The following is a 27,884-nucleotide window of genomic DNA, read 5'->3' on the forward strand; positions in this document are numbered from 1 at the left end:
TTTCTTTGGAGGCATGATTAGGGGCTAAAACTCTTCGTACACCTATATTAAACGCTAGAGCAAAACGCAGCAAGTCCGCAAGCGACAACAGTTGGTCACGGAGAGAGCGATACACCCGTACGCCGCTCAGCACCCCATTCTCGCGTACGCACTCATGCGTGGTACCGGCGTTGAACACCGATTGGTGAACTACGAAGCAAGAATTTCTCAAATATTTTGTTCGGACTCCGATTTGTTCGAACTGTGAGTCGTTCGAAAATCGAGGTTCCACTGTACTTGGAGTTTATGGAGAAATTTTTGATTGGCCCCGAAAAGAAGTGAGTTATAATAATCGATACGGGAGGTGATGAGACTGTGGATAAGGATAGCAGGGGTGTGATTGCTGAGAGAGGGACGGAGACGATTAATATTACGGAGGTGGAAATATGCAGACCGAGTTATGTTATTTATATGGGAGTGGAAAAATAGTGAGCTATCAGGTTGACACCCAGGCTCTTGACCTGAAGGGCGGGGGCCACGGTAGAACTGTCAATGGTGAGAGAGAAACGGTTTGCTTTGTGAAGGGTGGATTTAGTTCCGAAAAGGAAAAGTTCCGTTTTTTTGCTGTTTAGTTTGAGAAAGTTATGGGAAAACCAGGATTTAATTTCTGAGAGGCAAAGTGTAAGGGATGCAGGTGGAAGAGAGGCGTCGGGTTTACTGGAGAGGTAGAGTTGGATGTCATCCGCGAAGCATTGAAAGTGAATGCCAAAATTGCGGAAGATATCACCAAGGGGAAGAAGGTACGACAGACACTTGTGGCACACCAGAAGACACAGGAGAGGACAGTGAAGTGAATAAATTAATTCGGATAGACTGTGAGCAGCCAGTGAGGTAGGGGTGAAACTAGCGAAGTGGGGTGTGCGTCACCCCAGAGTGGAAAGTCTGTTGAGCAGGATGGGGTGAGAAATGGTGTCAAAGGCTGCGGACTGATCGAGAAGGATGAGAATTAAAGGACAACCGACATCACTTTTTTGTTTCCTAACTGACATCAGAAAAACGTTTTATAGCAACAAATGCAAAATACCCAAAACACGCAGTATGATATTTTTATTCAAATGCAAAACACCAATAAAAATGACTTAAGGTGTTCAAAATCTGCAAAAAAATTGAGCAGCGAATTGGGCATGTTCAGAAAGTGTTAAAGAGTTTGATGTTTCTCTTTATTTGTAAGTAGGTTCGTTGTCAGATCTCCCAGGCAGGTGACGCGCAGAGCTTGATCGTGGCGTGGAGTCGAGCAAGTCGAGCCGTGATGTCCGTCCTACGCCCGGCGCGAGCCGGGCGCCTGAGCGGGTCTGTGCAAGTCTCTTTGGGTCTGTGAGTCCGAGATGATTCTGCCCCGTGGTTTGCCCAATCTCTCTGTCCCGCGACAGCTCCTTTTATACAATTTGCAAGCGTGTGCTATGCGTCAGGGTGATACGCACATCAAGGAGATCAAGGAATTGAAAGACATGAAAGTGTTGAAAGGCGCACTTCAAAATCATACACGCGTGTGACGCAACAGTGTCGCCCCCCGTTCATGACGTCACGCCAAGACGTCTTGCATTGCTCGAGAATCAAAAACAATGGCTTCAGATTCGGAGAATATGCTTTCTTGTTACACATCCAGTTATGAATATGATTCAAATAGTTCTGAAAAGGAAAGCATACATGTTTGCAATCGGTTAAAGAATATATTCTGTGCCATTTTGAGGCAACATTAGGGGGAAATGTATCACAAAAGAAGAGGCAGAAAATGGCAACCAAGCTCCGTGTGAGGAATTAATCAGCCTGTTTCCACAGGCTGATAAATTCCTTACATGGAGCTTTGTCACCCTCTTCTGCCTCTTTTTGTTGCAACATGACGTTTTCAGACCAAACAAGTACAGCAAAATGCATTGACGTGATGGAAGGACTGCTACAATGTGTCCTTTTTTCGGTCAGGGGCGTAGCATCAGTGATGTAGGGTGAGCACTCGTCACTAACTCAAAAACAAGACTTCCGGAATATTCAGCGCGAGTCTTAAAACGTAAAATCTAGCTATATCCGGTGGAATCTTTGTAAAATACGCTCAGTAGAAGTTATTTTAAGCCATTTTACAAATTATGGACACAACTTGTCCGGAGAGGTCGGTTGTCCTTTCAGAGGAACCCAGTATCTGCTGCTATGAGAAGATCATTAGTGATTTTTATGAGGGCTGATTCAGTTCCAACTTTACACCGTATCAAACTCAGTATTATTATCTCATCTCATTTTCCGTACCGCTTATTCCTGATTAGGGTCGTGGGGGTTGCTGGAGCCTATCTCAGCTGTCTTCGGGCACGAGGCGGGGGACACCCTGAATTGGTTGCCAGCCAATCGCAGGGCACACAAAGACATACAACAGTCACTCTCACACTCACACCTAGGGACAATTTGGAGTGGTCAATCTGCCTGCCATGCATGTTTTTGGAGTGTGGGAGGAAACCGGAGGACCCGGAGAAAACCCACGCGGGTCCGGGGAGAACATGCAAACTCCACACAGAGAGGCCGGAAAGGGTCGCGAACCGGCGACCTCTGCACTGTGAAGCCGGTGTGCTAACCACTCGGCTACCGGGCCACCCCCAGTATTATTATGATTATTATAATTATTATTGTCATTTTCATAATAATAATTTTATTTTCTAATTATTATTATTTTCAGAATAATTATTTTATTTTTAAATTATTATTATTACAATTATTATTGTGAAAATAATAATAATACCAACAATAATCATTATTATCATTATGATTATTTTGATAATATTATTTATTGTAAATTTTGTTTTCATAAGAATATTTTTAGTTTTACATTATTATTATTATTATTATTATTATTATTATTATTATTATTATTATTATTATTATTATTATTATTACCGTATTATTATTATTATTATTAAAAAAATTGCAAGACGGATTTTCGCATGTGTTGTTATTGATCTCTATGATGTTCCTAAATAACCAAAACAATGGCAGCGGTTGCTCAACTGTACCCAACGTTCCTAAATATTACAAAATACATGACAATTGGTGATTTGGAAAGAAAGTTCACTTAGCTCGATTGGTTTATTCAGTGACGCATGCCATCAAAACAGGATGTACCCCCCCCTCCACCTTCCCAAAAGAGTCCTCTTGAGAAAGACCCCCTTCGTCATCGCATTGCTCAAGCGCCTTGGCGCCCTTTCAAGAGTAAAATCATACCAACTTTTTAAAATCCTTAAAAATCTATACACGGCAGCCGTCATCCATTTTGTCCCCGCACGCGCACAAGCTAACTTCGTTGTCTGTCAATGAGCAACAGTTTGAATGCTGAACTTTGATGAGAATACTGCTACCTATTTTATTTGCACTATTGATCTCTTGCAAATGATTACCAAGAAAGCAAAATAACCCCCTGCCCCTAAATAAAGTTTCCAGTAGCAAAATGGCGCTTAGCGCCAACTCTCATGGCTAACGACAAAGCTACTCCCGGTGACGTCACGACATTTTATACGTTCCGTGAACGTTTATGACGTATGCTAACGCTGAAAATGTAGCATTGACGCTACAATGAGTGTTGGTTTATGATTCTTCCCCTATTATGTGAGATGGTGGACAACTTGCGCAAATATATTGTGTAATACCCCCAGTATCCCACCCCCCTTAGCCTAATCTGCATCCGAAACGTTTGTTCTACGTATACTGATGTTGCACAGGCTAAATTTTTAGTTGCGAGCGGCGATTGGTAGAGAAGAGGACAAAATGAAGACCGTAGCGCAAAGCTGCGTTCTTTTCTTGTGGTTGCATACTTTGACCTTGATCCAATGTCAGGGTAAGACAAAATGGCTGTCAAAATCTAGCTAAAAAATAGATTCTACTTTTTATTTATTTATTTATTTATTTATTGACTTGCAGACTGCACACTTGAAGATTTTATGACGGGTCGTCTGTACGATTCCAATTTCGACACGAGTGCGTTGGAGGCCAAATACGTCAACGGGCAGCAAGTGAGGGTGGGCTGCAATGTGGGCTACAGCGGATTTTTCCGACTCATCTGCAACAATGGCGAGTGGCAGTCTCGTGGAACCAAATGTCAACGTAAGAGATGATTTTTAAACTTTTGCCATGGATTTTTCGGACAGATAGACAGATTTTATATTGGGCTGGTTTGTATTTTCCCTTCATAAAGTTTGTGTTACATTTGGCACCAATATTTGACTTCCAAAGCTGCCAACGTGTAGCTTTTGCAGCATTGCGCAAAAAAATGGATAAGATCTGACATTGTTAGTTTTCGCAAGTATAGATCGATACACGAGCAGACACACGAGCAGACATTTTTTTATTAAAAATTCGATCCAGTATGCTTAACCCAAAGTCAATTTGACATTTTTGTTCAGACTTTAGCAAGCATTATGGAATTTCACAAGTTTGATTTGCTTTCACGGGCTGAATAAAATGATATGGTGGGCCAGATTTGGCCCCAGAGCACCTGTGATGTAAGGGATTAGCCAGCTAGCTAAATAGTAAACTCGCTAGCTCAATCGCTTGCTACCAATAGAAAGAGATCTAGCTAGCTAGCTTGTTCAATAGTTTTGCATAGAATTTCAGAAGTTATATTTGCTTTCGCGGGCCGAATAAAATTAGGTGGCTGGGCAGATTTGGCCCCCGGACCTTGACTTGGGACACCTGTGGTTTAACCGTTCTCTCCATTTCTCTCATTGGCACGTTGAAGCAAAGCCGTGTGGTCACCCCGGCGAATCCTCCAATGCTAATTTTCATCTGCAGCAAGGCGATGATTTCGTCTTCGGCTCCCAAGTGGAGTACACTTGCCACGAAGGGTATTGCAACCGTCAAATACTTCATTGTAAATAATCTGATCACTTTTTAATCACATTCCCCTGCGTTGTTCTTGTTTTAGTTACGTCATGGTCAGTCGGATCAACTACCGCCGTTGCATGGTGGACGGCTGGAGCGGCACGATTCCAGTCTGCGATGGTACGAGCGACTGGAGCGGCGCCGGGCGAGTGAGCTCAAAAGTGACACCATCCATTTTCATTCAGCCATCAACTGCCCCTTTGTCAACGTGGAAGACAACGTTGACGTGATCGGGGACATCGAGGAGGCAAACTATGGCAACGTGGTCAGATTCAGTTGCAAGAATAACAATGAAATCCTCGTCGGCTCGTCCGAAATGTCCTGCGATGAAAACGGCGAGTGGAGCAGTCGTCCTCCGAAATGTCAAGGTATGTTTGGATCGTATCGTATCGCGTTGTTTCGTATCGTATCGTATAGCATTGTATCGTATCGTGTTCTATCATATCGGAGGAGGTCGGCGGCCCCGCACCAGCTGTCAACTCGCACGTGACAAGTTCGTTGTCATTAGTCACGTGAAAGCATCGAGTAAATAAAGCCTTTGTGTAAAGCTTTGTTGTGAAGGATGGTAGCAATGGTGGACTTAGCATATCGGTACTGGGCCGCTAAATCAGACAAACGCACACCTCGTTTGTGTTTCTCAATGATCTCCTTCTTCTCCTCGACTGTAATTTTGTTTTGTGTCTTCTTCGGCTGAACACGAGCCAGTGGTGGGGTCATTTTCGGTCCCATAAAGGTGGAAAGGTAGGCCGGCTGGGGCACTGTTCGGTTATGTGCTTTGGTGTTCTTCCACCGAAGATTACTCCGCCAGCCGTGGTGGGGCAGCGCACCGTGTGTATCCCGAAAAGTAGTGCTTAATCCAAGGTCTAATTTTCATAAACTTAACGTTCGTAAACTGAAAATTTCGTTAGGCAAGATGTTCGTAAACTGAGGCCCCACTGTATGTACTTTATTGTATCGTATCATATTGTATCATATTGTATCACATTGTATCGATTTGTATCGGATTGTGTCGTATCGTATAGTATTGTATGTTATCCTATCAAAAAGCATTGTATTGTATTATTTCGTATTGTATATTATCGTGTAGTATCGTATAATATCATATAATATTGTATAGTATTGTATCGTATTATTTCGTGTTGTATGTTATTGTATAGTATCGTATAGTGTCATATTGCATCGTATCGGAGTGTATCGGATTCTATCGTATCGTATATTGTATCGTATCGTATAGCATGGTATTGTATTATTTCTTATTGTATATTATCATATACTATTGTATAGTATCGTATTGTGTATTATCGTATCGTATCGTAGAGTATCAGATTGTATAGTATCATATTGTAGCGGATTCTATCGTATCGTATAGTATTGTGTCGCATCGTATCCTATTGTATCATATCATATCGTATCGCATAGTATCGTATTATTTCATACTGTATATTATCTTATAGTATCATATTGTATAATATCGTATAGTATCGTATCGTATGGTATCATATAATATAGTATAGTATCGTATTGCATATTATCTTATACTATCGTATCGTACTGTCGTATTGTATCATATACTATCGTATTGTATCGTATACTATCGTATTGTATTGTATTGTATTGTATTGTATCGCCCTTTCCATCAAAACAATTTGACGACAATTAATTCCGCAATTGTTTTTCTTCTGACTCATCACCAGCGGTCAAATGCGCCGTGCCGGTGATCGAAAACGGTTTTGTGCCCGGAAACATCCAAGAGTACAAGGAACACGACATTTTGTCCTTTCAATGCAATCCACGCTACAAGTATGCCGAAGCCAGACCTTCAGCGTGCACCAAAGTGGGATTACGAGCCGAGTGGAGCCCCCGTCCCGCGTGCGAACGTAAGAATTCCCATCTCGGACCGCTTCGGAACGTGTCAATGTCGTTTCCGTGAGTTGATGACAAATCGTTGTGTGATTCGCTGTGTTGCAGTCATTAAATGCAAAGTCTCGCTGCCGCCCATCGACGGAACCCGCTACGAACCCGCTCACACGTCCTTGTTCCAACCTGGCGCCACACTCAACGTCACGTGCGGAGCCCGCCACTGGATATCGACCCCGCAGGAGATCTCGGCGGTATCGACGTGCAAAAGCGACGGGAAATGGAGCATTCGACCTATATGTCAGGGTAAGATCAACACGCATGCTGGAGTCATGACACATTATGGCTGCCAACACAAAATGGAGTCAGGATGATGATGATGATGATGATGAAATACAGAACAAGAAATATAAAAAAAGATGAATTTAAAATCCAAACATAAAAAGGTATCGTATCCTATGGTATTATATCGTAACACATCGTATTGCATTGTATTGTATTGTATCCTTCTCCCGATATAGTCGCTATCTCTCTTCTGGACATGGCCAAACCATCTCAGTCTGGCCTCTCTGACTTTCTCTCCAAAGCCTCTAATATGAGTTGTCCCTCTAATGTACTCATTCCTGATCCTATCCAACCTGGTCACTCCCAAAGAAAACCTCAACATCTTCAGCTCTGCTACCTCCAGCTCTGCTTCCTGTCTTTTCTTCAGTGGCACTGTCTCCGATCCAAACATCATGGCTGGTTTCACCACCGTTTTATACACTTTTCCTTTCATCCTAGCTGAAAGCCTTCTATCAAACATCATACCTGACATTTTTCTCCAACACGCTTCTTCACCTCTTTTCCATACTCTCCATTGCTTTGGACAGTTGACCCCAAGTACTTAAAATCCTCCACCTTCTTTATCTCTTCTCCCTGTAGTATCACTCTTGCACTTGGATCCCTCTCATTCACACACATATATTCCGTCTTGCTGCCGCTAATCTTCATTCCTCTCCTTTCCAGGGCATACCTCCACATCTCTAGTTTCTCCGTATCCTATTGTATCATATCGTAAAATATCGGATCGTATAGTATCCTATTGCATCATATCGTGTCCCATTGTATCGTATTTTATCCGATTGTATCGTATCGTATCCTATCGTAACATATATCGTATTGTATCATATCGTACCCTATCGTAACGTATATCGTACCGCATTGTATCCTATTGTATCGTATTTCATCCTATTGTATCGTATTGTATTGTATCGTATCGTATTTTAGCCTATTGTATCGTATCGTGTAATATCATTTTGTATTGTATCATATCATATCATATCATATTGCAGGGGTCGGGAACCTTTTTGACGAAGAGAGCCATAAAACTAAAATATTTAGAAATGTTTTTGAGTGAGAGCCACACGCACGCGCGCGCACGCACACACACACGGGCGCGCGCGCAAACACACATGGGCGTGCGCGCACATACAAACGCACGCGTGCGCGCACACACCCGCGAACACACACGCACGCGCGGACACTTTTCAACAAAATATCAGAATGTATTCTTTAAAATAACTTTGTGATACTACCAGTGGCGGTGCATTTCACACCTAGGCCTTCAGTGAAGTCCTACTGAGTCCGACTTGAACAAATATCCCTCGTAATACCATAATTTATGACACAACGGCTGGAGATATCATTTACAAAAGCACACGCACGCAGTACTGAGCGTGGCATCACCTTGATCGTCTACAACACAGGCTATTTTCCAGAGCAATTACACATCAATAAATCTGCATCAGCAATTAGAACACTTAAAAATAAAAGGAAATTTAAAATCATTTGTCCACAAAATTTTATTAAGTCCACCAACAATATGCAATCTTTAACAAGATTTTACGCTAAATTACAAAATGTCAGTTTAATATAAGAAAAACAACAAAACGTTCACAAAACGAACGATTTGTTGAAAATAAAAGTAAACAAATCTTTTTCATTTGTTCTTGAGAATAGGCCTACATGCGACAGCGAGTTGTCCTCTCCTTCAGCCATTGTGGGTTAAAAAAGCGAGTAGATATACTTGGTTTTTCTGCTAAAGTTTCCGGGTCTGATCTGTTGTAGCTTGCATAGCGCTGCCTCCACCGAGGGCTGAGGTAAAGTGAGTATCCAATCACAGGACGCGTACATGTCATGTTCAACGCGAGGCCCTCTAGCTGGCCTTACTGTGCCAACTCGTGATCTGATTGGCTATCGCAACTATATATTAACTACATGTGCCCATTCATGTACAGCGCACAGACGCCCTGACTGTTGATTCTGAAGGCGTTGGTCAGATTTCATACAGGCTGGCGACACAAGCTAGCTGAATTCTGATTGGATTAAAAACTCTGGCCTAAAACTACAACACTGAAAGGAGCATAACCAAATGGATATAATATAACATCAAGAAAACAGTATTATATATATATTTAGAAAAAAATACGTTTTTAATGAAATTGACTTTTATTATAATTATGATAATGATGTCTGATTATGTTAGGCCAGCAGAGAAGGCCTTGCTGGCTCTGACGGCCCACCACTGGATAACCCACCGTTAACATGAATGGTTTTCCGTTCCTCGTGATTGGTAAAAATCCAGGCAAACGATCAGAATGAAATTCAACTTGCCGGTTCAGAAACGAAGTTACTGCTAGCTAGCCTGCACACGGCTCATAAGCTTCCACACTTGCTATCTGCAATATACTTCTCCCAGAAGTATGTTGATGCTAACGTTAACATGGGGCTTGTTAACATGTCACTGACATTCGACTGTTTCATCGATGGTATTGTTTCATTGCAAATTATCAGAACATTTTCTCTCCTCAAAGGCTAATGCTCCGGTGCATTCAAGCTGAAGTGCACTAGTTGGGCTCATTTAAAGGGGCGTTTACCTGTTTCAACTGACGGCCAGTATCATCCAATCAAAATGGCGCTTTCAGCCAACCTAGGTCAGTGTCATCCAATCAAAATTGCGCTTTCCGCCAACTGCAGCCCCAACGGGAAATGAACGGCGAAAAAACAAAAATATGTATTTAGTTTTATCGGCGAGCCATATGCAATCATCAAAAGAGCCATATATGGCTCGCGAGCCATAGGTTCCCTATTGTATCGTATCGTATCCAATCGTATCGCATTGTATCCTATTGTATCGTATTTTATCCTATTGTATCGTATCGTATTATATCGTATTGTATCATATTGTATCATATTGTATCCTGTCGTAACATATCATATCATATCGTATCGCATTGTATCCTATTGTATCATATTGTATCATAACGTTTTGCATTGTATCCAATCGTATCCTATCGTAACATATATCGTATCGCATGGTATCGCATTGTATACTATTGTATACTATTGTATCATATCTTATCATATCGTATCATATTGTATTGTATTATATTTACAAATACTAGAGGTGTATTCACAAGTACTACACTTAAGCATCTCCAACTTGTGTTCCGCAGAGGTGACCTGCAGTAACCAAAGGGACCCCAGCGTCTCGCGATGGGATATATATTGGGGGCAGAGAGTAAGATTGGGGACGTCCGCCGACTTCACCTGTCGGTCAGGGTACAGGAGGACAAACAGTGCCTCAAAGGTCACGTGCACCAGAGACGGATGGATACCAAATCCACCCTGCCAAGGTAAAGTGATCGCGCACCGTAGTCGTCACCATGCAAAATCTGTTGTCAGAGGAGTCGTAAAAGCTAACGATGTCATCGAGCGATAATTTAATGCATCTTTCTTTTTTCTATCCCAGAAATAACTTGTGACAGTCGGGATATCCAGAGTGCTAACAATGTTGATGGCGGCAAGCAAATATACCAAAACTATGAAAGGGCCTATTTCACATGCAAAGCATCTCAAGACAGGTTTATGCTAATTTGTTCTGAAAATGGCTGGCAAGGAAACGTGCTTTGTCCAGGTAAGTAAGAACACAGAAACAAATCGATTTTTAATCCGCAGTGACATGTTGAAATTATGCGTTGAAAAAAATAGGGTTAAGGTTAGAGGTTAGGGGTTACAGGGTTAGGGTTAAGGGTTAGGGGGGGTTGTGGGGGTTAGGGTTAGGTTTAGGTTGAGGTTTAGATTTAGATTTAGGGGTTAGGGTTAGGGGTCGAGGTTAGGGTTCAGGTTAGGGTTCAGGTTAGGGTTGGGATTTAGGTATAGGTTTAAGTTTAGGTTTAGGGTTGGGGTTAGGGTTTAAGGGTGAGGGTTAGGGGTTAGGGTTAGGATTAGATTTAGGGTTACAGGGTTTAGGGTTAGGGGTTCAGGGTTCGGCATTGGGGTGAGGGGTTAGGGTTCGGGTTGGTGTTAGGGTTAGGTTTAGGGGTGAGGATTGGAAGTTAGGTAGTTAGGTAGTTAGGTAGGTAGGTAGGTATGTAGGTAGGTAGGTAGGTAGGTAGGTAGGTAGGTAGGCTTGTTAACGAGGTAGGTAGGTAGGTAGAGAGAGAGAGAGAGAGAGAGAGAGAGAGAGAGAGAGAGAGAGAGAGAGAGAGAGAGAGAGAGAGAGAGAGAGAGAGACAGACAGACAGAAAGACAGACAGAAAGACAAACAGACATTATTATATTATATAACTAGTAAATACTTTCTTATACCTATTTTTATTAAGTGCAGAAATGTTTACAAATATTCTCATTCTATATATATATGTATACTACTACTACTACTACTACTCTTACTACTACTACTACTACTACGAATAATAATTATAATAATAATAATAATAATAATAATAATTTGATACAATTTAAAAGAAAAAAATTCAACATCGAGGTCATGTACAGAAAAAAATGACATTCGTAAAAAAACGACCAATTTTTGTTTTCATGGCAGCCAACGGAAAACACATTCAGGAGCGTTTGATTTCCGATTTTCAGGCCACCAATGTAAACAACTTGACCTGAGCAACGCCGAGATCCTGCGCAATAAAAAAAGCTATTACAACGAAGGTGAACGCGTTCGATACGCCTGCACCAATGACGGTGATCGCCAATTCACCGTCACCTGTGATTTTGCTGGCTGGACCGGAATTCAGAACTGCTCAGGTACAATCCGGCTGGTGTAGCGCAAATGAAAAATCCACTCTGATTTGAATGTCATTTTGATTGTATTTTCATGGCTACCACAGTATGTCTCCAACCTGACGTGCTTCACGGCTTCGCGGTGGGCCCGCTACACGACACGCTCTACTACACCTGCAATGAAGGCTATAAACTGGCCACCAAAGGTTGGTGGGGCGAAGCCAAATGCGTCGATGGTCTGTGGTTTGGACTGGAGCAATGCGTGGGTAAGGTCAACACCCCGTCAGTGTGACGTCATGTGTGGACCATTGTTGAAATGCATCATCATGACAAGAACTGGATTTTATCCTACCCAGATCTTAATTATCCATTTACATGTCAGCACAATGCAATTTCAAAATGTATTTATTTATTTATTTATTGTTCATTTATTTATGTATTTGTGTATGTATTTATTTATCATTTGTTTCTTTGTGTGTTTGTTTTTTGTCTGCTTCTCCTAATTGTATAATTTTTATGCACTTGTTTATTTATTTATAGTTGAGTATTTATTTATTGTCTGTTTTTTTTAGTTATTTTTATGTATATATTGTGAGTTTTTAATTTGCTATTCATCTATTTTTATATTCCTCTATTTATGTATTTAATTATATATTTTTTTGTATGTATGTATGTATGTATGTATGTATGTATTTAGTTATTCGTTCATTCATTCTTTTATGTGTGTATTTATTTATTGTTAGTTAGTTTGTTTATTTATTTATTTGTTTGTTTATACAATTTATTTTACTTTTATTGCTTACAGTATGTACTTCATTTGTTCGTGAGTTTTATTTATTTATTTAATTATCCATTAATTTATTTATGGTGTGTTTTTATGTATGTACCAATTTTCCCAATTATTTATTTATTATTCATTTATCCTTTTATTTATTTAGCTATTTAAGTATTTAATTATTTATTTTTGTGTGTATTTTTTATTTTTATTTGTGTTTTTTTTTTCATTTGTGCATTTATTTCTTTATAGAATTTTATTTATTTGTTTGTTTGTTTATTTACATTTGGTAGCAAGGTGGTATATATCTTGCCGTGTCCCTCAATCCCTCCGTTTCAATGTGTTTGTGGTGCAGAAACAAATAAGTGCGGCGAGGTCCCTGTGATCGCAAATGCTAAAATCAAACACCAGAGAAATCGAGACGGACATGACGACAGCGTCCAGATTCTTTGCAGGGACGGATACCAAAGTCACCTTGACCATTTAGTTTGTGTGGATGGAAAATGGGATGCGAATGGATTAGCGTTTAACTCCATTTGCACTCGTGAGTTCACACATGTTATTGATACACAAATACACACTTTATTTTGTTTTTTTTCAATGTAATGACTTTTTTTTGTTTCAATTCTGCATCCCGCAGTCGTTGCCGGGACCTGCAGTCCACCTCCGAAAATTGACAATGCAGTCATTTTGACTTCATTTCAAAGGGAATATTTGTCGGACGCTAAAGTCACATTCAAGTGTCGGGAGAACTACATGATGGAAGGAAAAGACACCATCACATGTCAAAATGGACAATGGGACATTGTGGATATGATCTGTACACGTAAGTGAAATATTCAGTTGGAAGCAAACAAAGATATGTTTATTTTTTTTGACCGACGCTCAACCTCTGCAGCCCTCTGCTAAGCTATTCATTTGATAGTATGTACAGTAAAGTCTCGTTATATCGATATTCAAGGGAGTCCGAAAAAATATCGATATAACCGGGACTATCGATATATCCGACCCTGTTTGCATGTAATTTTCTCCGTGTGTGCATAGAAATAGTATCGATATAACCGGGACTATCGATATATCCGATATCGATATAACGAGACTTTACTGTATATGCAAATTGAAGTGATACATTAGTAAAACACAGTCTTCTTCATTTGAATACCACGCCCCTGGATGGCGCTCTGTCATATTTTCAATTCCCGAATAAATTTATGAATGGCAGTGAATTAGTTCATTAATAATAATAATAATAATAATAATAACAAAGAAGACGAAGAAAAATGCTCCTGTTACATGGAAGAAAGCATATATGAAATGAAAAATTTACAGGTAATTTATTGCATACAATTTACAACAATCAATCAGTCAGTGAAATCTTAAGAATGTAGCATTGGTCAAAATTCAACACACGTCCTATTTAATCGTCAAAATGGTAAATACTCAACGTTCTGGCTAGCAAGCTATCTGTTGGATATCTAGATGGCTAGCTAGCTATCTAGCAATCTAGCTATTTGAGTAGGGAAACATATTAGCTACCTAGCTCGCTAGCTATCTATTGGCCATCTATTAAGCTTTCTATCCATATGAGTTATTCCGGGTTGAGTGAATGCTGGCGCGTGTGGCTGCCGCTGCTCACCCACAGAAAAACTTATCATGTGACTGTAAAGTGACCTTGAGAGTTTTGAAAGGCGCTTATAAATGAAATGTATGATGATTTTTTAGCATTCTGCTCCAAGCCCAAAGATGCACTAATGGTGATGACCTTCAGTGACGACAAAGAAAAATACGTCAACGGCGAGGTCATCGAGTATCGCTGCATCCACCCGGGTGTAAAAAGCGGGGGTTCCGTCACCTGTGTCAACGGCCAGTGGAGTCAACCAATTCAATGCCAAGGTAAGGAGACCTGCAAGTCACACCAACGTTTCACTCGGGAGGCATTTGAGTCACTTCAATGGTTTCTCCAATGCGTATTCATTTATCTTTGATTAGATGAGATAAAATAAAATTACATAAAATTAAATTACATTAAATTCAATTAAGTAAAATTAAATACAATTTACCTCAATCAAAGTAAATATAATTCATTTCATTTCAATTACATTCAGTTACACTAAATTAAGTTGTATTAAATAACATTAAATTACATCAAATTAAATCAAATTAAATTAAATTGCATGCAATTTAATCAAATTCAATTACATCACATTACAGGAAATTCAATTAAATTGAATTAAATGGCATTACAGCCATTAAATTAAATTAAATTAAAATATATTACATGAAATTACATTAAATTCAGTTAAATTATATTAAACTACATTCAATTAAATTAATATATATTTGATTAATTTAGATTACATTAGATTAACCTTTATTAGTCTCACGAGATTCTTTCAGAGGATTCCACTTGACATGGCCCTCTCACTACTTACATACATTGTGTTCCATCTATCTATCTACCCATCCATCTACATAGGTGGTTAGATAGCTAACCAGCTAGCTAGTTAGATAGCTAACCAGCTAGATTGTTAGATAGCTAACTACCTAGCTGGTTAGATAACTAACTAGCTAGCTGGTTAGATAGCTAAGAGCTAACTGGTTATCTCGCTAGTTTGTTAGATAGCTAACTAGCTAGCTGGTTAGCTATCTAACCAGCTAGCTGGTTAACAATTTAACTAGCTCGCTAGTTAGATAGCTACCTATCAAGCTAGCTATCTGTCTATCCATCTATCCATCTTAGCTTCCACTTAGAAGAGGAAATGCTGACCTGGCCGAGGGAAATCTGTCCCCAAAATATGGATGCAAGAAAAATAATGTTTTTTTTGAATGTAGCTGTCACTCAAATGATTGGAAAACATGGCGGTGTACACATCTGGATGCCTTCAATAATAAAATATTCGAAATGGATGTTGAGGTATTGCTGTCATTTTTTTGTTTCCACGAGCCGTTTCCAGCAAAAGGCCGTTTGGTGGATTTTATTCGGTGGTTGTCGTCGGTTCCGTTTTCGAGAGCTGAAGCCTGATTCAGGAAGTCACTGAAAATGGCCACCATGTTACGATTTCATTAAAAAAATAAAATTTGGGTTCTGATTGTGGAGATGGAAGTCGTCTGCTATGAGGTCCAGAGCCGGATCTCGTTTGTAAAATTGAAGGGCAGTTGCCCACCCCAAATATGTTGCCGATTTTTTCCTTAACGCCCTGAACAGAACTGAACATTATGTAACTGTCAACTGAGTTGACAAATTCAAAATATTCCATCCTTCCATTTTGTTTTTTTCCGTAGCTTATCGAGATTGAAATCAACTCCAAAGTGAACTCATTTGCTGCTAGTTTGGGTGCCGATAAAGCGCTGGTCAGACCTCTGGCAAAGTTATTTCTTTTCCGCAATGGGGCAGCATTTCCCTTTTGTCCATTTTAGCGCTTTGTTCTATATAAATTAATATATATTGTATTTTGTACATCCGCCCCCCATTTCAAGCTCAGATAACTCCAGACCCATATAACTTAGTAATTAACACTTTTTTTCTGATGAAAGAAGAGAGTCTAAGGTTTCTAACACTGAATTGAATGTTTATGTCATCCTAAAACTCAATATTCTGTGAGTCATAGAATTTGAGTGAAAGTGACAAAAACCCTGGCACTGGAGCGGTCACATTTTTTTCACATCTGGCAGTGAATGAGTTAATACTGGAAGTAGGATCCAATCTCGTGTCAATAAACACTTTGTTCCGTTTCCGATCATTCACTTTGTACACAAATACTTTTTTTTTTCCAGTGGACTTTTGCACTTGCACATTATCATGCCAAGGTTACGGCTTTCGCGAGCCGATCAAGCGTCCGATCATTGGAAAGGCTTTTGTGTGCTTGGGTTTTTCCAGACGGGAACTTTTTCATGGAAAGAGGGGGGGAAGGGGGATTGTTTCCCAAATCCAAAATGTGGTCTATTGCCAAAATGGTCGTTTGTGGTTGTTGCTTTTTCTTGAGATGACAAGCTAGCGTGTCATTGCGCATTTAAGCATTTGGGGATATCGATTGCGGTTGCGCCAGAGTTACTGTGTGCTAATGCCAGTCAAGAGTTGCTCAAGCAATCACGGACGCATCGTGGTTGGTTCCTGCACTTTTTTTGTGCAATGTTTTGACCCCGGAGGATTGCAGCTGAGAACAAACGCACCATGATCTCACATTTGTATAAAGTTTGAACCCAAGCTCGGATTGTCGCAAGGCAAGCCACCATGCGACTGCATTTCTTCATTTTGCTTCTAGAACTTTGGGGGAACGTCAAAGTAACCTTGTCTGAAAATGGTAAGGTAGATTTTTTTGGTACATTTTTTGTCAGCATCTTGAAATTTAACTCATTCACTACCAGGCGATGTGCAAATAGGTGTCCACTCCATTGCAAGGGTTTTTGTGATTGTCGCTCGAATTCCAGGACCCAGAAAATATTGAGTTTCAGGACTACATCAACATTCAATACAGCGTTAGAAACCTTAGAATCTCTTCTTTCATAGAAAAAAAGGTTAATTCCTAAATTATATGGGTCTGGAGTTATCTAAGCTTGAAACTGGAATAAAAAATAATAATAATTCAAGATGGCGCCGCGAGAGTGGCTGCCTTTCCAATAGCTCCTGTGATTTGTTTTTCTACTTATTTCTTTCCTCCTCTTGCTTTCATAACTTTGCTGCTGTGAAATGTAACTGTCTCCACTGCGAGACGAATAAAGGTACATTACATCCAATCCAAATGGAAAAGGGGAAATGCTGCCCCCTTGTGAAAGAAAAAAAAATGGCCAGAGGTCTGACCAGCGCTTTATCAGCACCCAAACAAGAAAAAAAAAAAAAAACCCAGATTCGGGAATGGCGCTCTACGTTATATTTTCAATTCCCGGATCAATTCGTGAATGGCAGTGAATGAGTTCATCTTGTGTTTTTGTTGAGCGGAAGGAACACTTGGATCGCTAAAAGGATCTGAAGCGAGTTCAGACGGAGTTGCTGGTGTCGACAAGTAGAGCGGCTTACGGTGGCGGCGTGTCTGCTTAACCCGTGTTGCTGTTTGCTAGCATGTGCGACGCTTCCTGATGTTCCACACGGCCACGTGGCAGAAGCCCCAAAGATTCAATATCAAGATGAAGAGGTGATACGTTTCACGTGTGAAGTGGGTTACATATCGGGTCTCCCCATCAAATATAAATGTACGAGTGACGGATGGGTGTCTGTCAATCAAGAACGTTGCTTCTGTGAGTTTAAAGCCTTTTTTGTCTTTCTCTGAATTGCCGAGCGGTTGTAACAAAAACAAGTTGCTGACAACAATTTCAAGTTGGTTTGAAGTCAAGTTGGTTTGAAGAAACTAACTAAATATCGGGTGTACCAAGTGGGAATGAATGAATGAATGAATGAATGAATGAATTAATTAATTAATTAATTAATTTGTTCCCACTCCAGCTGTTGTTAAATCTCTCTATAAATCAAAATGTGTTGTAAAAAAATAAATAAATAGGTAAACAAGTAAATCCACAAATAAATAAACATATAAATAATAGGAAAACGGGTAAACTAGTAAATAAATAAATACATGCGTAAATAAAGATATAAACAAGTGAAAGAGTAAATAAATAAATAAACAGGTAAATCAGTAACTAAATACATATATACAATATAAATAAATATATAATGGGTAAACGGGTAACCTAGTAAATAAATAAATGAACACACTAATAAATACATCGGTAAATAAATACATACATAAATTGATAAATAACACAATTAAATAAATATGTAAATAAATTAATACATAAATTGTTAAATAAATAAGTAAATAAATAAAAATAAATAACTATATATATATATATATATATATATAACTATCATGACATAAATAAATAGGTAAATTAGTAAATAAACACACACCAATAAATAATTAAGTAAACGATAAATAAACAGACACAAATAAATGTGAAAAAGAATACATACATACATAATACATAAATAGGTAAACGGTTAAACTAGTAAATAAACAGACACTAATAAATAAATAAATAAATGGAAACTCATTCAATTAAATAACTAATCCCAACTGGCCAATATCAAACGTTTGATATTTTGTAAATTGTTATTTTTTTTCCCTTTGCAGTGAAACCGTGTCCACTTCCCGAAAACACTCCAAATGGCTATTATCAGCTTATCCAGGGTGACGACTTTGTTTTCGGTGCAACCATCAAATACTTTTGCAAAGTGGGGTAGGCGCATGTACAGAAACTAATTCATAACATCATTTTTATTTTTGTTGATAAAAAAAATGTAGCATTATGATGCTATTGGTATCATAATAATCATTATTTTTTAAGGTAATAGTTAACAATCCCCTCATCTCTTAACACCTTTTAGCTATCAAATGGTGAGTAAAATTGATACCAGGACATGTCTGCTGGAAAAATGGACCAACCACGTCCCAGTTTGTGAACGTAAGTTTTTATAACAAGCATTTCATATGTACTTCTTCTCGCCACTACTAAATATATCACTCGGGGAAAGAAAAATCAACATAGATTTGATTTCAAGGAATTATTCTTCAAGAATTTATCAAAAACTGGACTGAATCCCAGCAAATGGGTGAGGTTCAAAGCCAAACAAGAGAGGGGCGAGGATTGATCTCTGTGGCACTCTACAAGTGATATGACAATACTCACACGTCTTACAAGGACATAACAAATACATATAACAGTGATTTTATAAGACAATACTTTTGCTAGACAACGAAGGAGAATTATACGATGTGCGCTCGGTTCATAAGCTAGGTAGAGGCGGGAATTAACTTCCTGCATTTTGTTGGGTAAGCTTTGGGTGAGCTGGCTAATTTGTTCCGTCTTTGCAGCCGTGAGATGTGACCCGCCACCTACGCAGGGGGGGATTACAATCACGGGTTTGACAGACAACGAAGATGGCATTCTTCCCGATCACTTCCTCAAATTCAGCTGCGACCTACCTGGGAAGCAACTGAGCGGCAGCTCGCTGCTAATATGTGGCCATGATGGCGTCTGGGATCATCCGTTCCCATCTTGCGAAGGTAGACGTCGCGCAGCCACAACGGTAACAACTTTAAACGGCACTCACCTTTGACCTCCCTCCTTGCCCCAACAGACATTTCTTGTAAAGTCGAAGCGCTACACCCGCATCTTACCACAGAAGATCTGCCGCCGGGGAATGCAAGCATACGAACGGGACACAAATTAAGGTTTCGCTGCAGTCGTGAATACGTTTTGGAGGGAGCTGAACAAATCGAATGTTTGCCGACTGGGCAGTGGAACGGCAATTTCCCGACTTGTACTGGTATGCTCGTTTTTCTCCTGTTTTTTTTTTTTTAAGCGTTAGCCCATGTAACGACGAATAATTTCAGTTCTTGTTTGAAGCAGTCTCTCGCAATATACAATATCCATATATACATACAGTAATACCTCAACTTGCGAATGCTTTAGCTCACGAACATTAAATTCACGAGCATAAAGTCTTGGCTGACGAACTAGTTTTCGGCTGGACGAACCAAACCACATGGTCGAACAGCGCCACGGTGGCTGGCGGACTAGAGGTGGTTTGTTATTGAGTGGAGTACTTTTGCTATTATGGGACCGAAATATACCCCACCACAGGTTAAGTGTTAAGCCGAAGAGGACACAAAAGAAAATGACGGTCGAGCAGAAGAAGGAGATTATCGAAAAACACGAACGAGGTGTGCGTTTGTGTGATTTAGCGTCCCAGTACCAGTACGCTAAGTCGACCAATGCTACATGTGGTGAAGGGTGTTTCGTGTTGTCTAAGCAATGGTCTTAGGCAATAGAAGAGGTTGAAAAACTTCTTTTAATTTGGATTAACGAAAAGCAGCTAGCAGGGGACAGTGTAGGTGAGGATATTATCACCGAGAAAGCACGGCAACTTCACTCGGATATCATCAAGAGGCAACTATATCAACGGCCATGACAAAGGTAAATAAAACTACTTTATTATACTGTAGTTTATTTAATTACAATACAATAGCATATTTATTATACATAAAATAAGGTATATTTTATGTAGTTTTAAGGCTTATTTAGTAGAAAATTAAGTTTTATTGGGACCTGGGAACGGCTTATTCTCATTTTAATTGTTTCTTATGGGAAATAAATGTTTGGAAGATGCACTTTTCGCCTTACACACACTTTCTGGGAACCAATTACGTTCGTGAACTTGAGGCATCACTGTATACTGTTGTCAGAGATATGACAGTCAGACACCGTGGACAGAGACTCGGAACCATAAAGATCATCCCCACTGCCGGCAGGAGACGCGGTCATCAATGACATACGTCTGAATTCTGCGCCCCTCTGCCAAGCTATTTATTGAGAGTATATGTAAATTGAAGTGATACATTAGTAAAACATAACTTTCTTGATTAGCATACCACGCCTCTGGGTGTTCTGAGGACCAACAGCTGCAAGCAATAAAACAGATATTTGATTTGGTTGTCTTTTCCATGAACTGATATGTTTGTAACCTGGCGCTTGTGCAGGATGTTCAAGCCATAAATAACTTTGGTGATAAAGGAGTATCCCAAGCCCTAAATTCTGTGCAAAGACAGACCTCCTAGATCAGGGGTGGGCACTCCTGGTCCTGGAGAGCTACCCTCCTGCATGTTTTCCAAGTCTCCCTGTTACAATACACCTGATTCAAAGAATCAGATAATCACCAAGCTCTGCGGAAGCCTTACATTGAACCTGCTCATTTGAATCAGGTGTGTTGCAACAAGGAGACTTGGAAAACATGCCGGAGGGTGGCTCTCCAGGACCAGGAGTGCCCACCCCTGTCCTAGATGGAGCCGACAGTTCACCTTGCCGTGTCTGTTTCACTCAGATTAACTGCGGCCATCTGCGCTTCGACTGTGGGCTTACTGTTTAGTTGGCCAACTAAGCACAGCACTTTTAAACATGACAAATTCTTATTTTCCATCAACTGTTGTTTGGAAAAGTCTCATTTGTGACTTTTTACCTGAAAATAGAACCGTGCCAAGTGTCGGGCATACCTGCTAGCGTGCGCTTGAGTACCGATCTCCAGGGTTCACAAGCGAGAAAAGGACAAAAGCTGAAGTTTCGCTGCCGTCTGCGTGGTCAGATGATTCAAGGGAAAGCCGAGGTGGAATGTCTTCCGAATGGCCTGTGGAGCGACCCTTTCCCCACATGTGGAGGTAGACTTTTGCCTTGCTATCTATCCATATATCTAGCTCACTAACTACCTCGCTAGCTAGCTGACTACCTTGCAAGCTTGGTAGATTTCTATCGGTCAATCAAACTCTCGTTAGCTAGCTAACTCGATAGCTAGAAAGCTTGTTAGCTTTCTATCGGTCAATCTATCTATATATCTATCCTCGCTGGCTCGGTACCGCGCAAGCTAGCTAACTCACTAACTACTTCGCTAGCTAGTAATAAAAGCTAGTATATACACACACACACACACACACATACTTACATACATATATATATATATATATATATATATATATATATACACACCGATGAGAAGGTTTCTTCAGCCGTCATCTGTACAAAAGTGAAGGTTTCGGACGTTTCGCCTCCTATCCAAGAGGCTTCGTCAGCGAACTAAAGTCTGACTGGTCGTATCGGCCCCATTTATATATCCCTAATGTCCAGACCTGGTGGCGCCGGACACAGCTATGATAGGTCCCTACTCTCAGGTTGGGGGGGGCGCGGGACCCCCCCCTGTGGCCCCACTGATTGTTCCTACATTCCTGACTAACGATTGGCCTATTACACCCACACCCCCCGGTATCACCTCATCAGCATCACGACCCTCATCAGCATTGCGAAAGTTGCCTAACCTGTTTTGCCTGAGCAGGCTATTGTATGAACGATCCAAATTGAACCTCACACCACCAGACCGGTTTAATGAAGGATTTTGTTGTTTTATAAGAATCGCCTCTTTTACCCCCCTTTCAAACCATCTATGTTCTTTCGCTAAGATTTTAACCTCATTGTCGTCAAATGAGTGGTTGCTAGCTTTTAGGTGCAAATGTACTGCCGATTGAGGCCCACTAGTATTATCCCTGCGATGTTGATAAAGTCTTTTTTTGAGAATTTGTTGAGTCTCCCCAATGTACTGCTCTTTACAATTTTCATTCTTACAATGTATGGAATAAACTACATTACTTTGTTTTTCATTTGGTAGCCTATCTTTTGGATGCACTAATTTTTGCCTTAACGTGTTTATCGGTTTGAAATAAGTAGGAATTTTATGTTGCCGAAGGACTCTTTGTAATTTTTCAGAAACTCCTGCAATGTACGGTACTGCTACTCCTCTCCTTTTAGAATCTTGAGAATTATTGGTTTCGTTCGCTATTCTTTCTTTCTGACATTTGTTGAATGACCACTGAGGGTACCCACAGTTCGTGAGTGCTCTCCTGATATGTTTTGACTCCTTTTCTCTACCTTCAGTGCTAGTTGGTATTAGTTTAGCCCTATGCTGGAGGGTTCTGATAACCCCTAGTTTATGTTGTAAAGGGTGGTTAGAGTCAAAAAGTAAGTATTGGTCAGTGTGCGTAGCCTTCCTAAAGACTTCTGTTTTTAGCGCTCTGTCCTCTTTTATAATTACTTTACAATCCAAGAAGGCTAGTTGGTTCTCTTCCGTAGTATTAAGGCAGATTTCTAATAATTGGCAGATGTGATCCGGTTGTGATCCTGCCAATTATTAGAAATCTGCCTTAATACTACGTATTTTCAATTTCGGGAAAAATTTTATAAACAAATCCATGGTTGTGCTATGGGCTCACCAGTTTCACCCATAGTGGCTAATCTTTACATGGAAGAGATGGAGAAACAGGCCCTCACATCCTTCCCAGGGACAAAACCTAGACACTGGTTTAGATATGTGGACGATACTTTTGTCATAATTAAGAAACAAGAAATTCAATCCTTCACAGATCATCTCAACTCTGTAGACTTCAACATTAAATTTACTCGTGAGGACATTCAAGAGAACCAACTAGCCTTCTTGGATTGTAAAGTAATTATAAAAGAGGACAGAGCGCTAAAAACAGAAGTCTTTAGGAAGGCTACGCACACTGACCAATACTTACTTTTTGACTCTAACCACCCTTTACAACATAAACTAGGGGTTATCAGAACCCTCCAGCATAGGGCTAAACTAATACCAACTAGCACTGAAGGTAGAGAAAAGGAGTCAAAACATATCAGGAGAGCACTCACTAACTGTGGGTACCCTCAGTGGTCATTCAACAAATGTCAGAAAGAAAGAATAGCGAACGAAACCAATAATTCTCAAGATTCTAAAAGGAGAGGAGTAGCAGTACCGTACATTGCAGGAGTTTCTGAAAAATTACAAAGAGTCCTTTGGCAACATAAAATTCCTACTTATTTCAAACCGATAAACACGTTAAGGCAAAAATTAGTACATCCAAAAGATAGGCTACCAAATGAAAAACAAAGTAATGTAGTTTATTCCATACATTGTAAGAATGAAAATTGTAAAGAGCAGTACATTGGGGAGACTCAACAAATTCTCAAAAAAAGACTTTATCAACATCGCAGGGATAATACTAGTGGGCCTCAATCGGCAGTACATTTGCACCTAAAAGCTAGCAACCACTCATTTGACGACAATGAGTTTAAAATCTTAGCGAAAGAACATAGATGGTTTGAAAGGGGGGTAAAAGAGGCGATTCTTATAAAACAACAAAATCCTTCATTAAACCGGTCTGGTGGTGTGAGGTTCAATTTGGATCGTTCATACAATAGCCTGCTCAGGCAAAACAGGTTAGGCAACTTTCGCAATGCTGATGAGGGTCGTTATGCTGATGAGGTGATACCGGGGGGTGTGGGTGTAATAGGCCAATCGTTAGTCAGGAATGTAGGAACAATCAGTGGGGCCACAGGGGGGGGGTCCCGCGCCCCCCCCAACCTGAGAGTAGGGACCTATCATAGCTGTGTCCGGCGCCACCAGGTCTGGACATTAGGGATATATAAATGGGGCCGATACGACCAGTCAGACTTTAGTTCGCTGACGAAGCCTCTTGGATAGGAGGCGAAACGTCCGAAACCTTCACTTTTGTACAGATGACGGCTGAAGAAACCTTCTCATCGATGGACCACTCCTGTACGACTGAGAGCTTACACAGACATATATACACACACATACATATATATATATATATATATATATATATATATATATATATATACAGTAAAGTCTCGTTATATCGATATTCAAGGGAGTCCGAAAAAATATCGATATAACCGGGACTATCGATATATCCGACCCTGTTTGCATGTAATTTTCTCCGTGCGTGCATAGAAATAGTATCGATATAACCGGGACTATCGATATATCCGATATCGATATAACGAGACTTTACTGTATATATATATATATATATATAATTTGTTTATTGTCCAGTCGTGGCAGTGGTATAACGACCGTCCGTCTCTTGTTTGTCCACATCCCCCCCCCCCCCCCCCCCCCTCAGCTCCTCTGGAATGCGAGCGTCCGCCTCACCTTGCCGGCGGCGACACGGAATCCTCCACCAAATTCAGCTACAAGCATAACGAGCGGGTGAAGTACATTTGCCAGAATTACTACATGATGGAAGGGAGTCCCTACATGACTTGCGACAACGGCCAATGGGCGGGACAGATGAAATGCCTCAGTAAGTCTCAAATTGGCGCGTTTGTCAAGCTTTGACGTCGGATGCCCGTCCTGACACAACCCTCTGTATTTAACTGGGCTTGGGACCAGCACAAGAAGACTTATGTTGCCTTGTGACGACAGAACAAGCAACTACATTATTGTACTTTATTTTCTATGATCACCATTTTAGAATTAAAAAAAAAATTACAAAATGTGAAATGTGAATTTCTAAAATGGCCATTTTAGATGTTTTTTTAATGGCCATTTGAGTCAATTTTAACATTTTGAAAGTCACCATTTTAGATTTTTTTAACTTTTTTTAAATCGGCATTTTAGTATAACATTTTGAAAATTGTCATTTTATATTTATTTTTACAAAATTTGTAATATTGCCATTTTATAAAAATGTTTATAAAATTTAGAAAAGCGTCATTTTACATTTTTTTAAATAACATTTTGAAAATCGCCCCTTTAGTTTTTTTTTACAAAATTCAGAAAATCGACATTTTAAATGTTTTCAAAAATTTAGAAAATCGCGATTTAACACATTTTCACTAAATTTTGAAAATTGCCATTTTATAAAAATGTTTATAACATTTAGAAAATCGTCATTTTAGAATGTTTAATAAAATTTAAAAAAAAAATCACCATTTTAAACATATTTTTACAAAATTTTTAAAATTGCCATTTTTTTTTTAGATAAAATTTAGAAAATCGGAATTTTAGAATTTTACAGCTAACACCCTGTGCCACCATTAGATTAAGAGTTTTGAAAGGTGCTTATAAATGAAATGTATTATTATCATTATCACCATTTGCTAGCTATTTTTGTCAATGATCATTTTAGAATAAGAAAAATAGAAAATATGAACACAATTTTTAAAATCACAATTTTAGATGTTTTTTAACAATTTTATTTAAATCACCATTTGAGACAATTTTTCCAACACTTTGAAAATCACCATTTAAATTATTTTTACACATTTAAGATCACCGTTTCATATTTTTTTTAATAAAATTTTGAAAATCGCTATTTTAGTTTTTTTTTACAAAACTTAGAAAATCAACATTTTAAATGTTTTACAACATTTTGAAAATCGCCATTGTACATATATTTTTACAAATTTGAAAATTGCCATTTAAAAAAATGTTTATGAAATTTAGAAAATTGTCATTTCAGAATGTTTTTAATAAAAAAAATTAAAATTACCATTTTAGGTTTTTTTTTACAAAATGTAGAACACCGACATTTTAAATGTTTTACCAAATTTAGAAAATCACCATTTTAATTATATTTTTACAAAATTTTGAAAATTGCCATTTTAATTTTTTTTTAATGAAATTTTGAAAATTGTCATTTTAGAATGTTTTTAATAAACATTTAAAATCACCATTTTAGTTTTTTAATAAAATGTAGAACACCGACATTTTAAATGTTTTACCAAATTTAGAAAATCACCATTTTAATTATATTTTTACAAAATTTTGAAAATTGCCATTTTAAAAAATGTTTATGAAATTTAGAAAATTGTCATTTTTGGATTTTTTAAACAAAATTTTTAAAATCACCATTTTAGATTTTTTTGACAAAATTTAGAAAATCGACATTTTAAATGTTTTACAAAATTTAGAAAATCGCCATTTTACACATACTGTATTTTTACAAAATTTTGAAAATTGCCATTTTATAAAAATGTTTATAAAATTTAGAAAATTGTCATTTTAGAATTTTACAGCTAACACCCAGTACCACCATTAGATTAAGAGTTTTGAAAGGTGCTTATAAATGAAATGTATTATTATAATTTGCTAGCTATTTGCTATGTATTAGCTATCTGGCTGGCTAGCTAGCTATCTATTAGCTATTAGGTTGGCAGGCTATCTAGCTAGGTATCTGTTGGCTATCGATTGGCAAACTAGCTAGCTTTCTATCTATTTGAGTTACTTCCGGGTTGAGTGAACGCTGGTGCGTGTGGTTGCCGCTGCTCACCCACAGAAAAACCGATCCTGTGACTGTAAAGTGACCTTGAGAGTTTCGAAAGGCGCTTATAAATGAAATTTATTATTATTATTATTATTATCAAATTTAATACACTGCCGTCAAGTTTCAAAACTCAGCGGCGGGATGATGAATAACAATCCCCCTGTTTGTTTTCGCAGAACCCTGCACGGTGGACCGAGAGCTCATGAGCACACACAAAATCTCATTCCGATACACCCGCGACAATAAGTTGTACTCCGCCCATGATGACATCATCGAGTTCAGGTGTGCCCCGGGAACCAGGCACGACGGCGCTTTGAATATGCGACAGAAGTGCATCGACGGAGAAATGGAACTGCCCACCTGCCGGTAGCAAGCTTCGGCCGTTGTTTCTACAAATTCTATTCGCAGGAGCGTTTAGCTAATGCGTTAGCATCAATCTGATTTTCTCAAGGGTTTTTCGGAATTTGGTTAACTCAGTTTTTGAGTCATTGGAAGTAGTATATTGCCGTTTTTCGGACAGAACGCAGATTAAGATAATCGAATCCAAAATGATTTGGTCGTCGTGACAACCCTATTTGCACTAAGGGCATATGAAATGTTTGGTTGAGAATAAAAACAGCACTATTTCAATTACTTTT

The 27,884-nt window shown here is 39.1% G+C and overlaps 1 protein-coding gene across 2 annotated transcripts; it reads left to right on the top strand.

The window, feature by feature from the left end:
• The first annotated feature begins 3,691 nt into the window (after positions 1-3,691).
• On the top strand, positions 3,692-27,876 carry LOC148895327 (complement factor H-like). 2 transcript variants are annotated; one of them, XM_089001635.1, is made up of 22 exons: positions 3,692-3,850; positions 3,934-4,116; positions 4,751-4,856; positions 4,937-5,013; positions 5,079-5,261; positions 6,588-6,770; positions 6,862-7,056; positions 10,248-10,427; positions 10,544-10,708; positions 11,665-11,832; positions 11,916-12,074; positions 12,939-13,127; positions 13,224-13,409; positions 14,306-14,476; positions 17,639-17,815; positions 18,709-18,814; positions 18,963-19,039; positions 19,450-19,641; positions 19,716-19,904; positions 21,604-21,789; positions 25,102-25,281; positions 27,423-27,876. In XM_089001635.1, exons 1-22 carry the CDS (start codon positions 3,781-3,783, stop codon positions 27,614-27,616), a joined length of 3,516 nt encoding a protein of 1,171 aa, XP_088857761.1. In that variant the 5' UTR covers positions 3,692-3,780; the 3' UTR covers positions 27,617-27,876. The 2 variants fall into 2 exon arrangements, with proteins under 2 accessions (XP_088857761.1, XP_088857760.1); XM_089001634.1 differs by lacking the exon at positions 17,639-17,815.
• Positions 27,877-27,884: the final 8 nt, after the last annotated feature.

Source organism: Hippocampus bargibanti, linkage group LG07 (assembly GCF_051943395.1).
Source record: "Hippocampus bargibanti isolate YZ-2025 linkage group LG07, ASM5194339v1, whole genome shotgun sequence".
NCBI lineage: Eukaryota > Metazoa > Chordata > Actinopteri > Syngnathiformes > Syngnathidae > Hippocampus > Hippocampus bargibanti.

Excerpts from the sequence above, each read along its gene's own strand:
- LOC148895327 (XM_089001635.1), top strand. The coding sequence starts at position 3,781 with ATGAAGACCGTAGCGCAAAGCTGCGTTCTTTTCTTGTGGTTGCATACT. Across the intron at positions 4,117-4,750 it reads TCGTGGAACCAAATGTCAAC|CAAAGCCGTGTGGTCACCCC; the intron begins GTAAGAGATGAT and ends GGCACGTTGAAG. Across the intron at positions 10,709-11,664 it reads AGGAAACGTGCTTTGTCCAG|GCCACCAATGTAAACAACTT; the intron begins GTAAGTAAGAAC and ends TCCGATTTTCAG.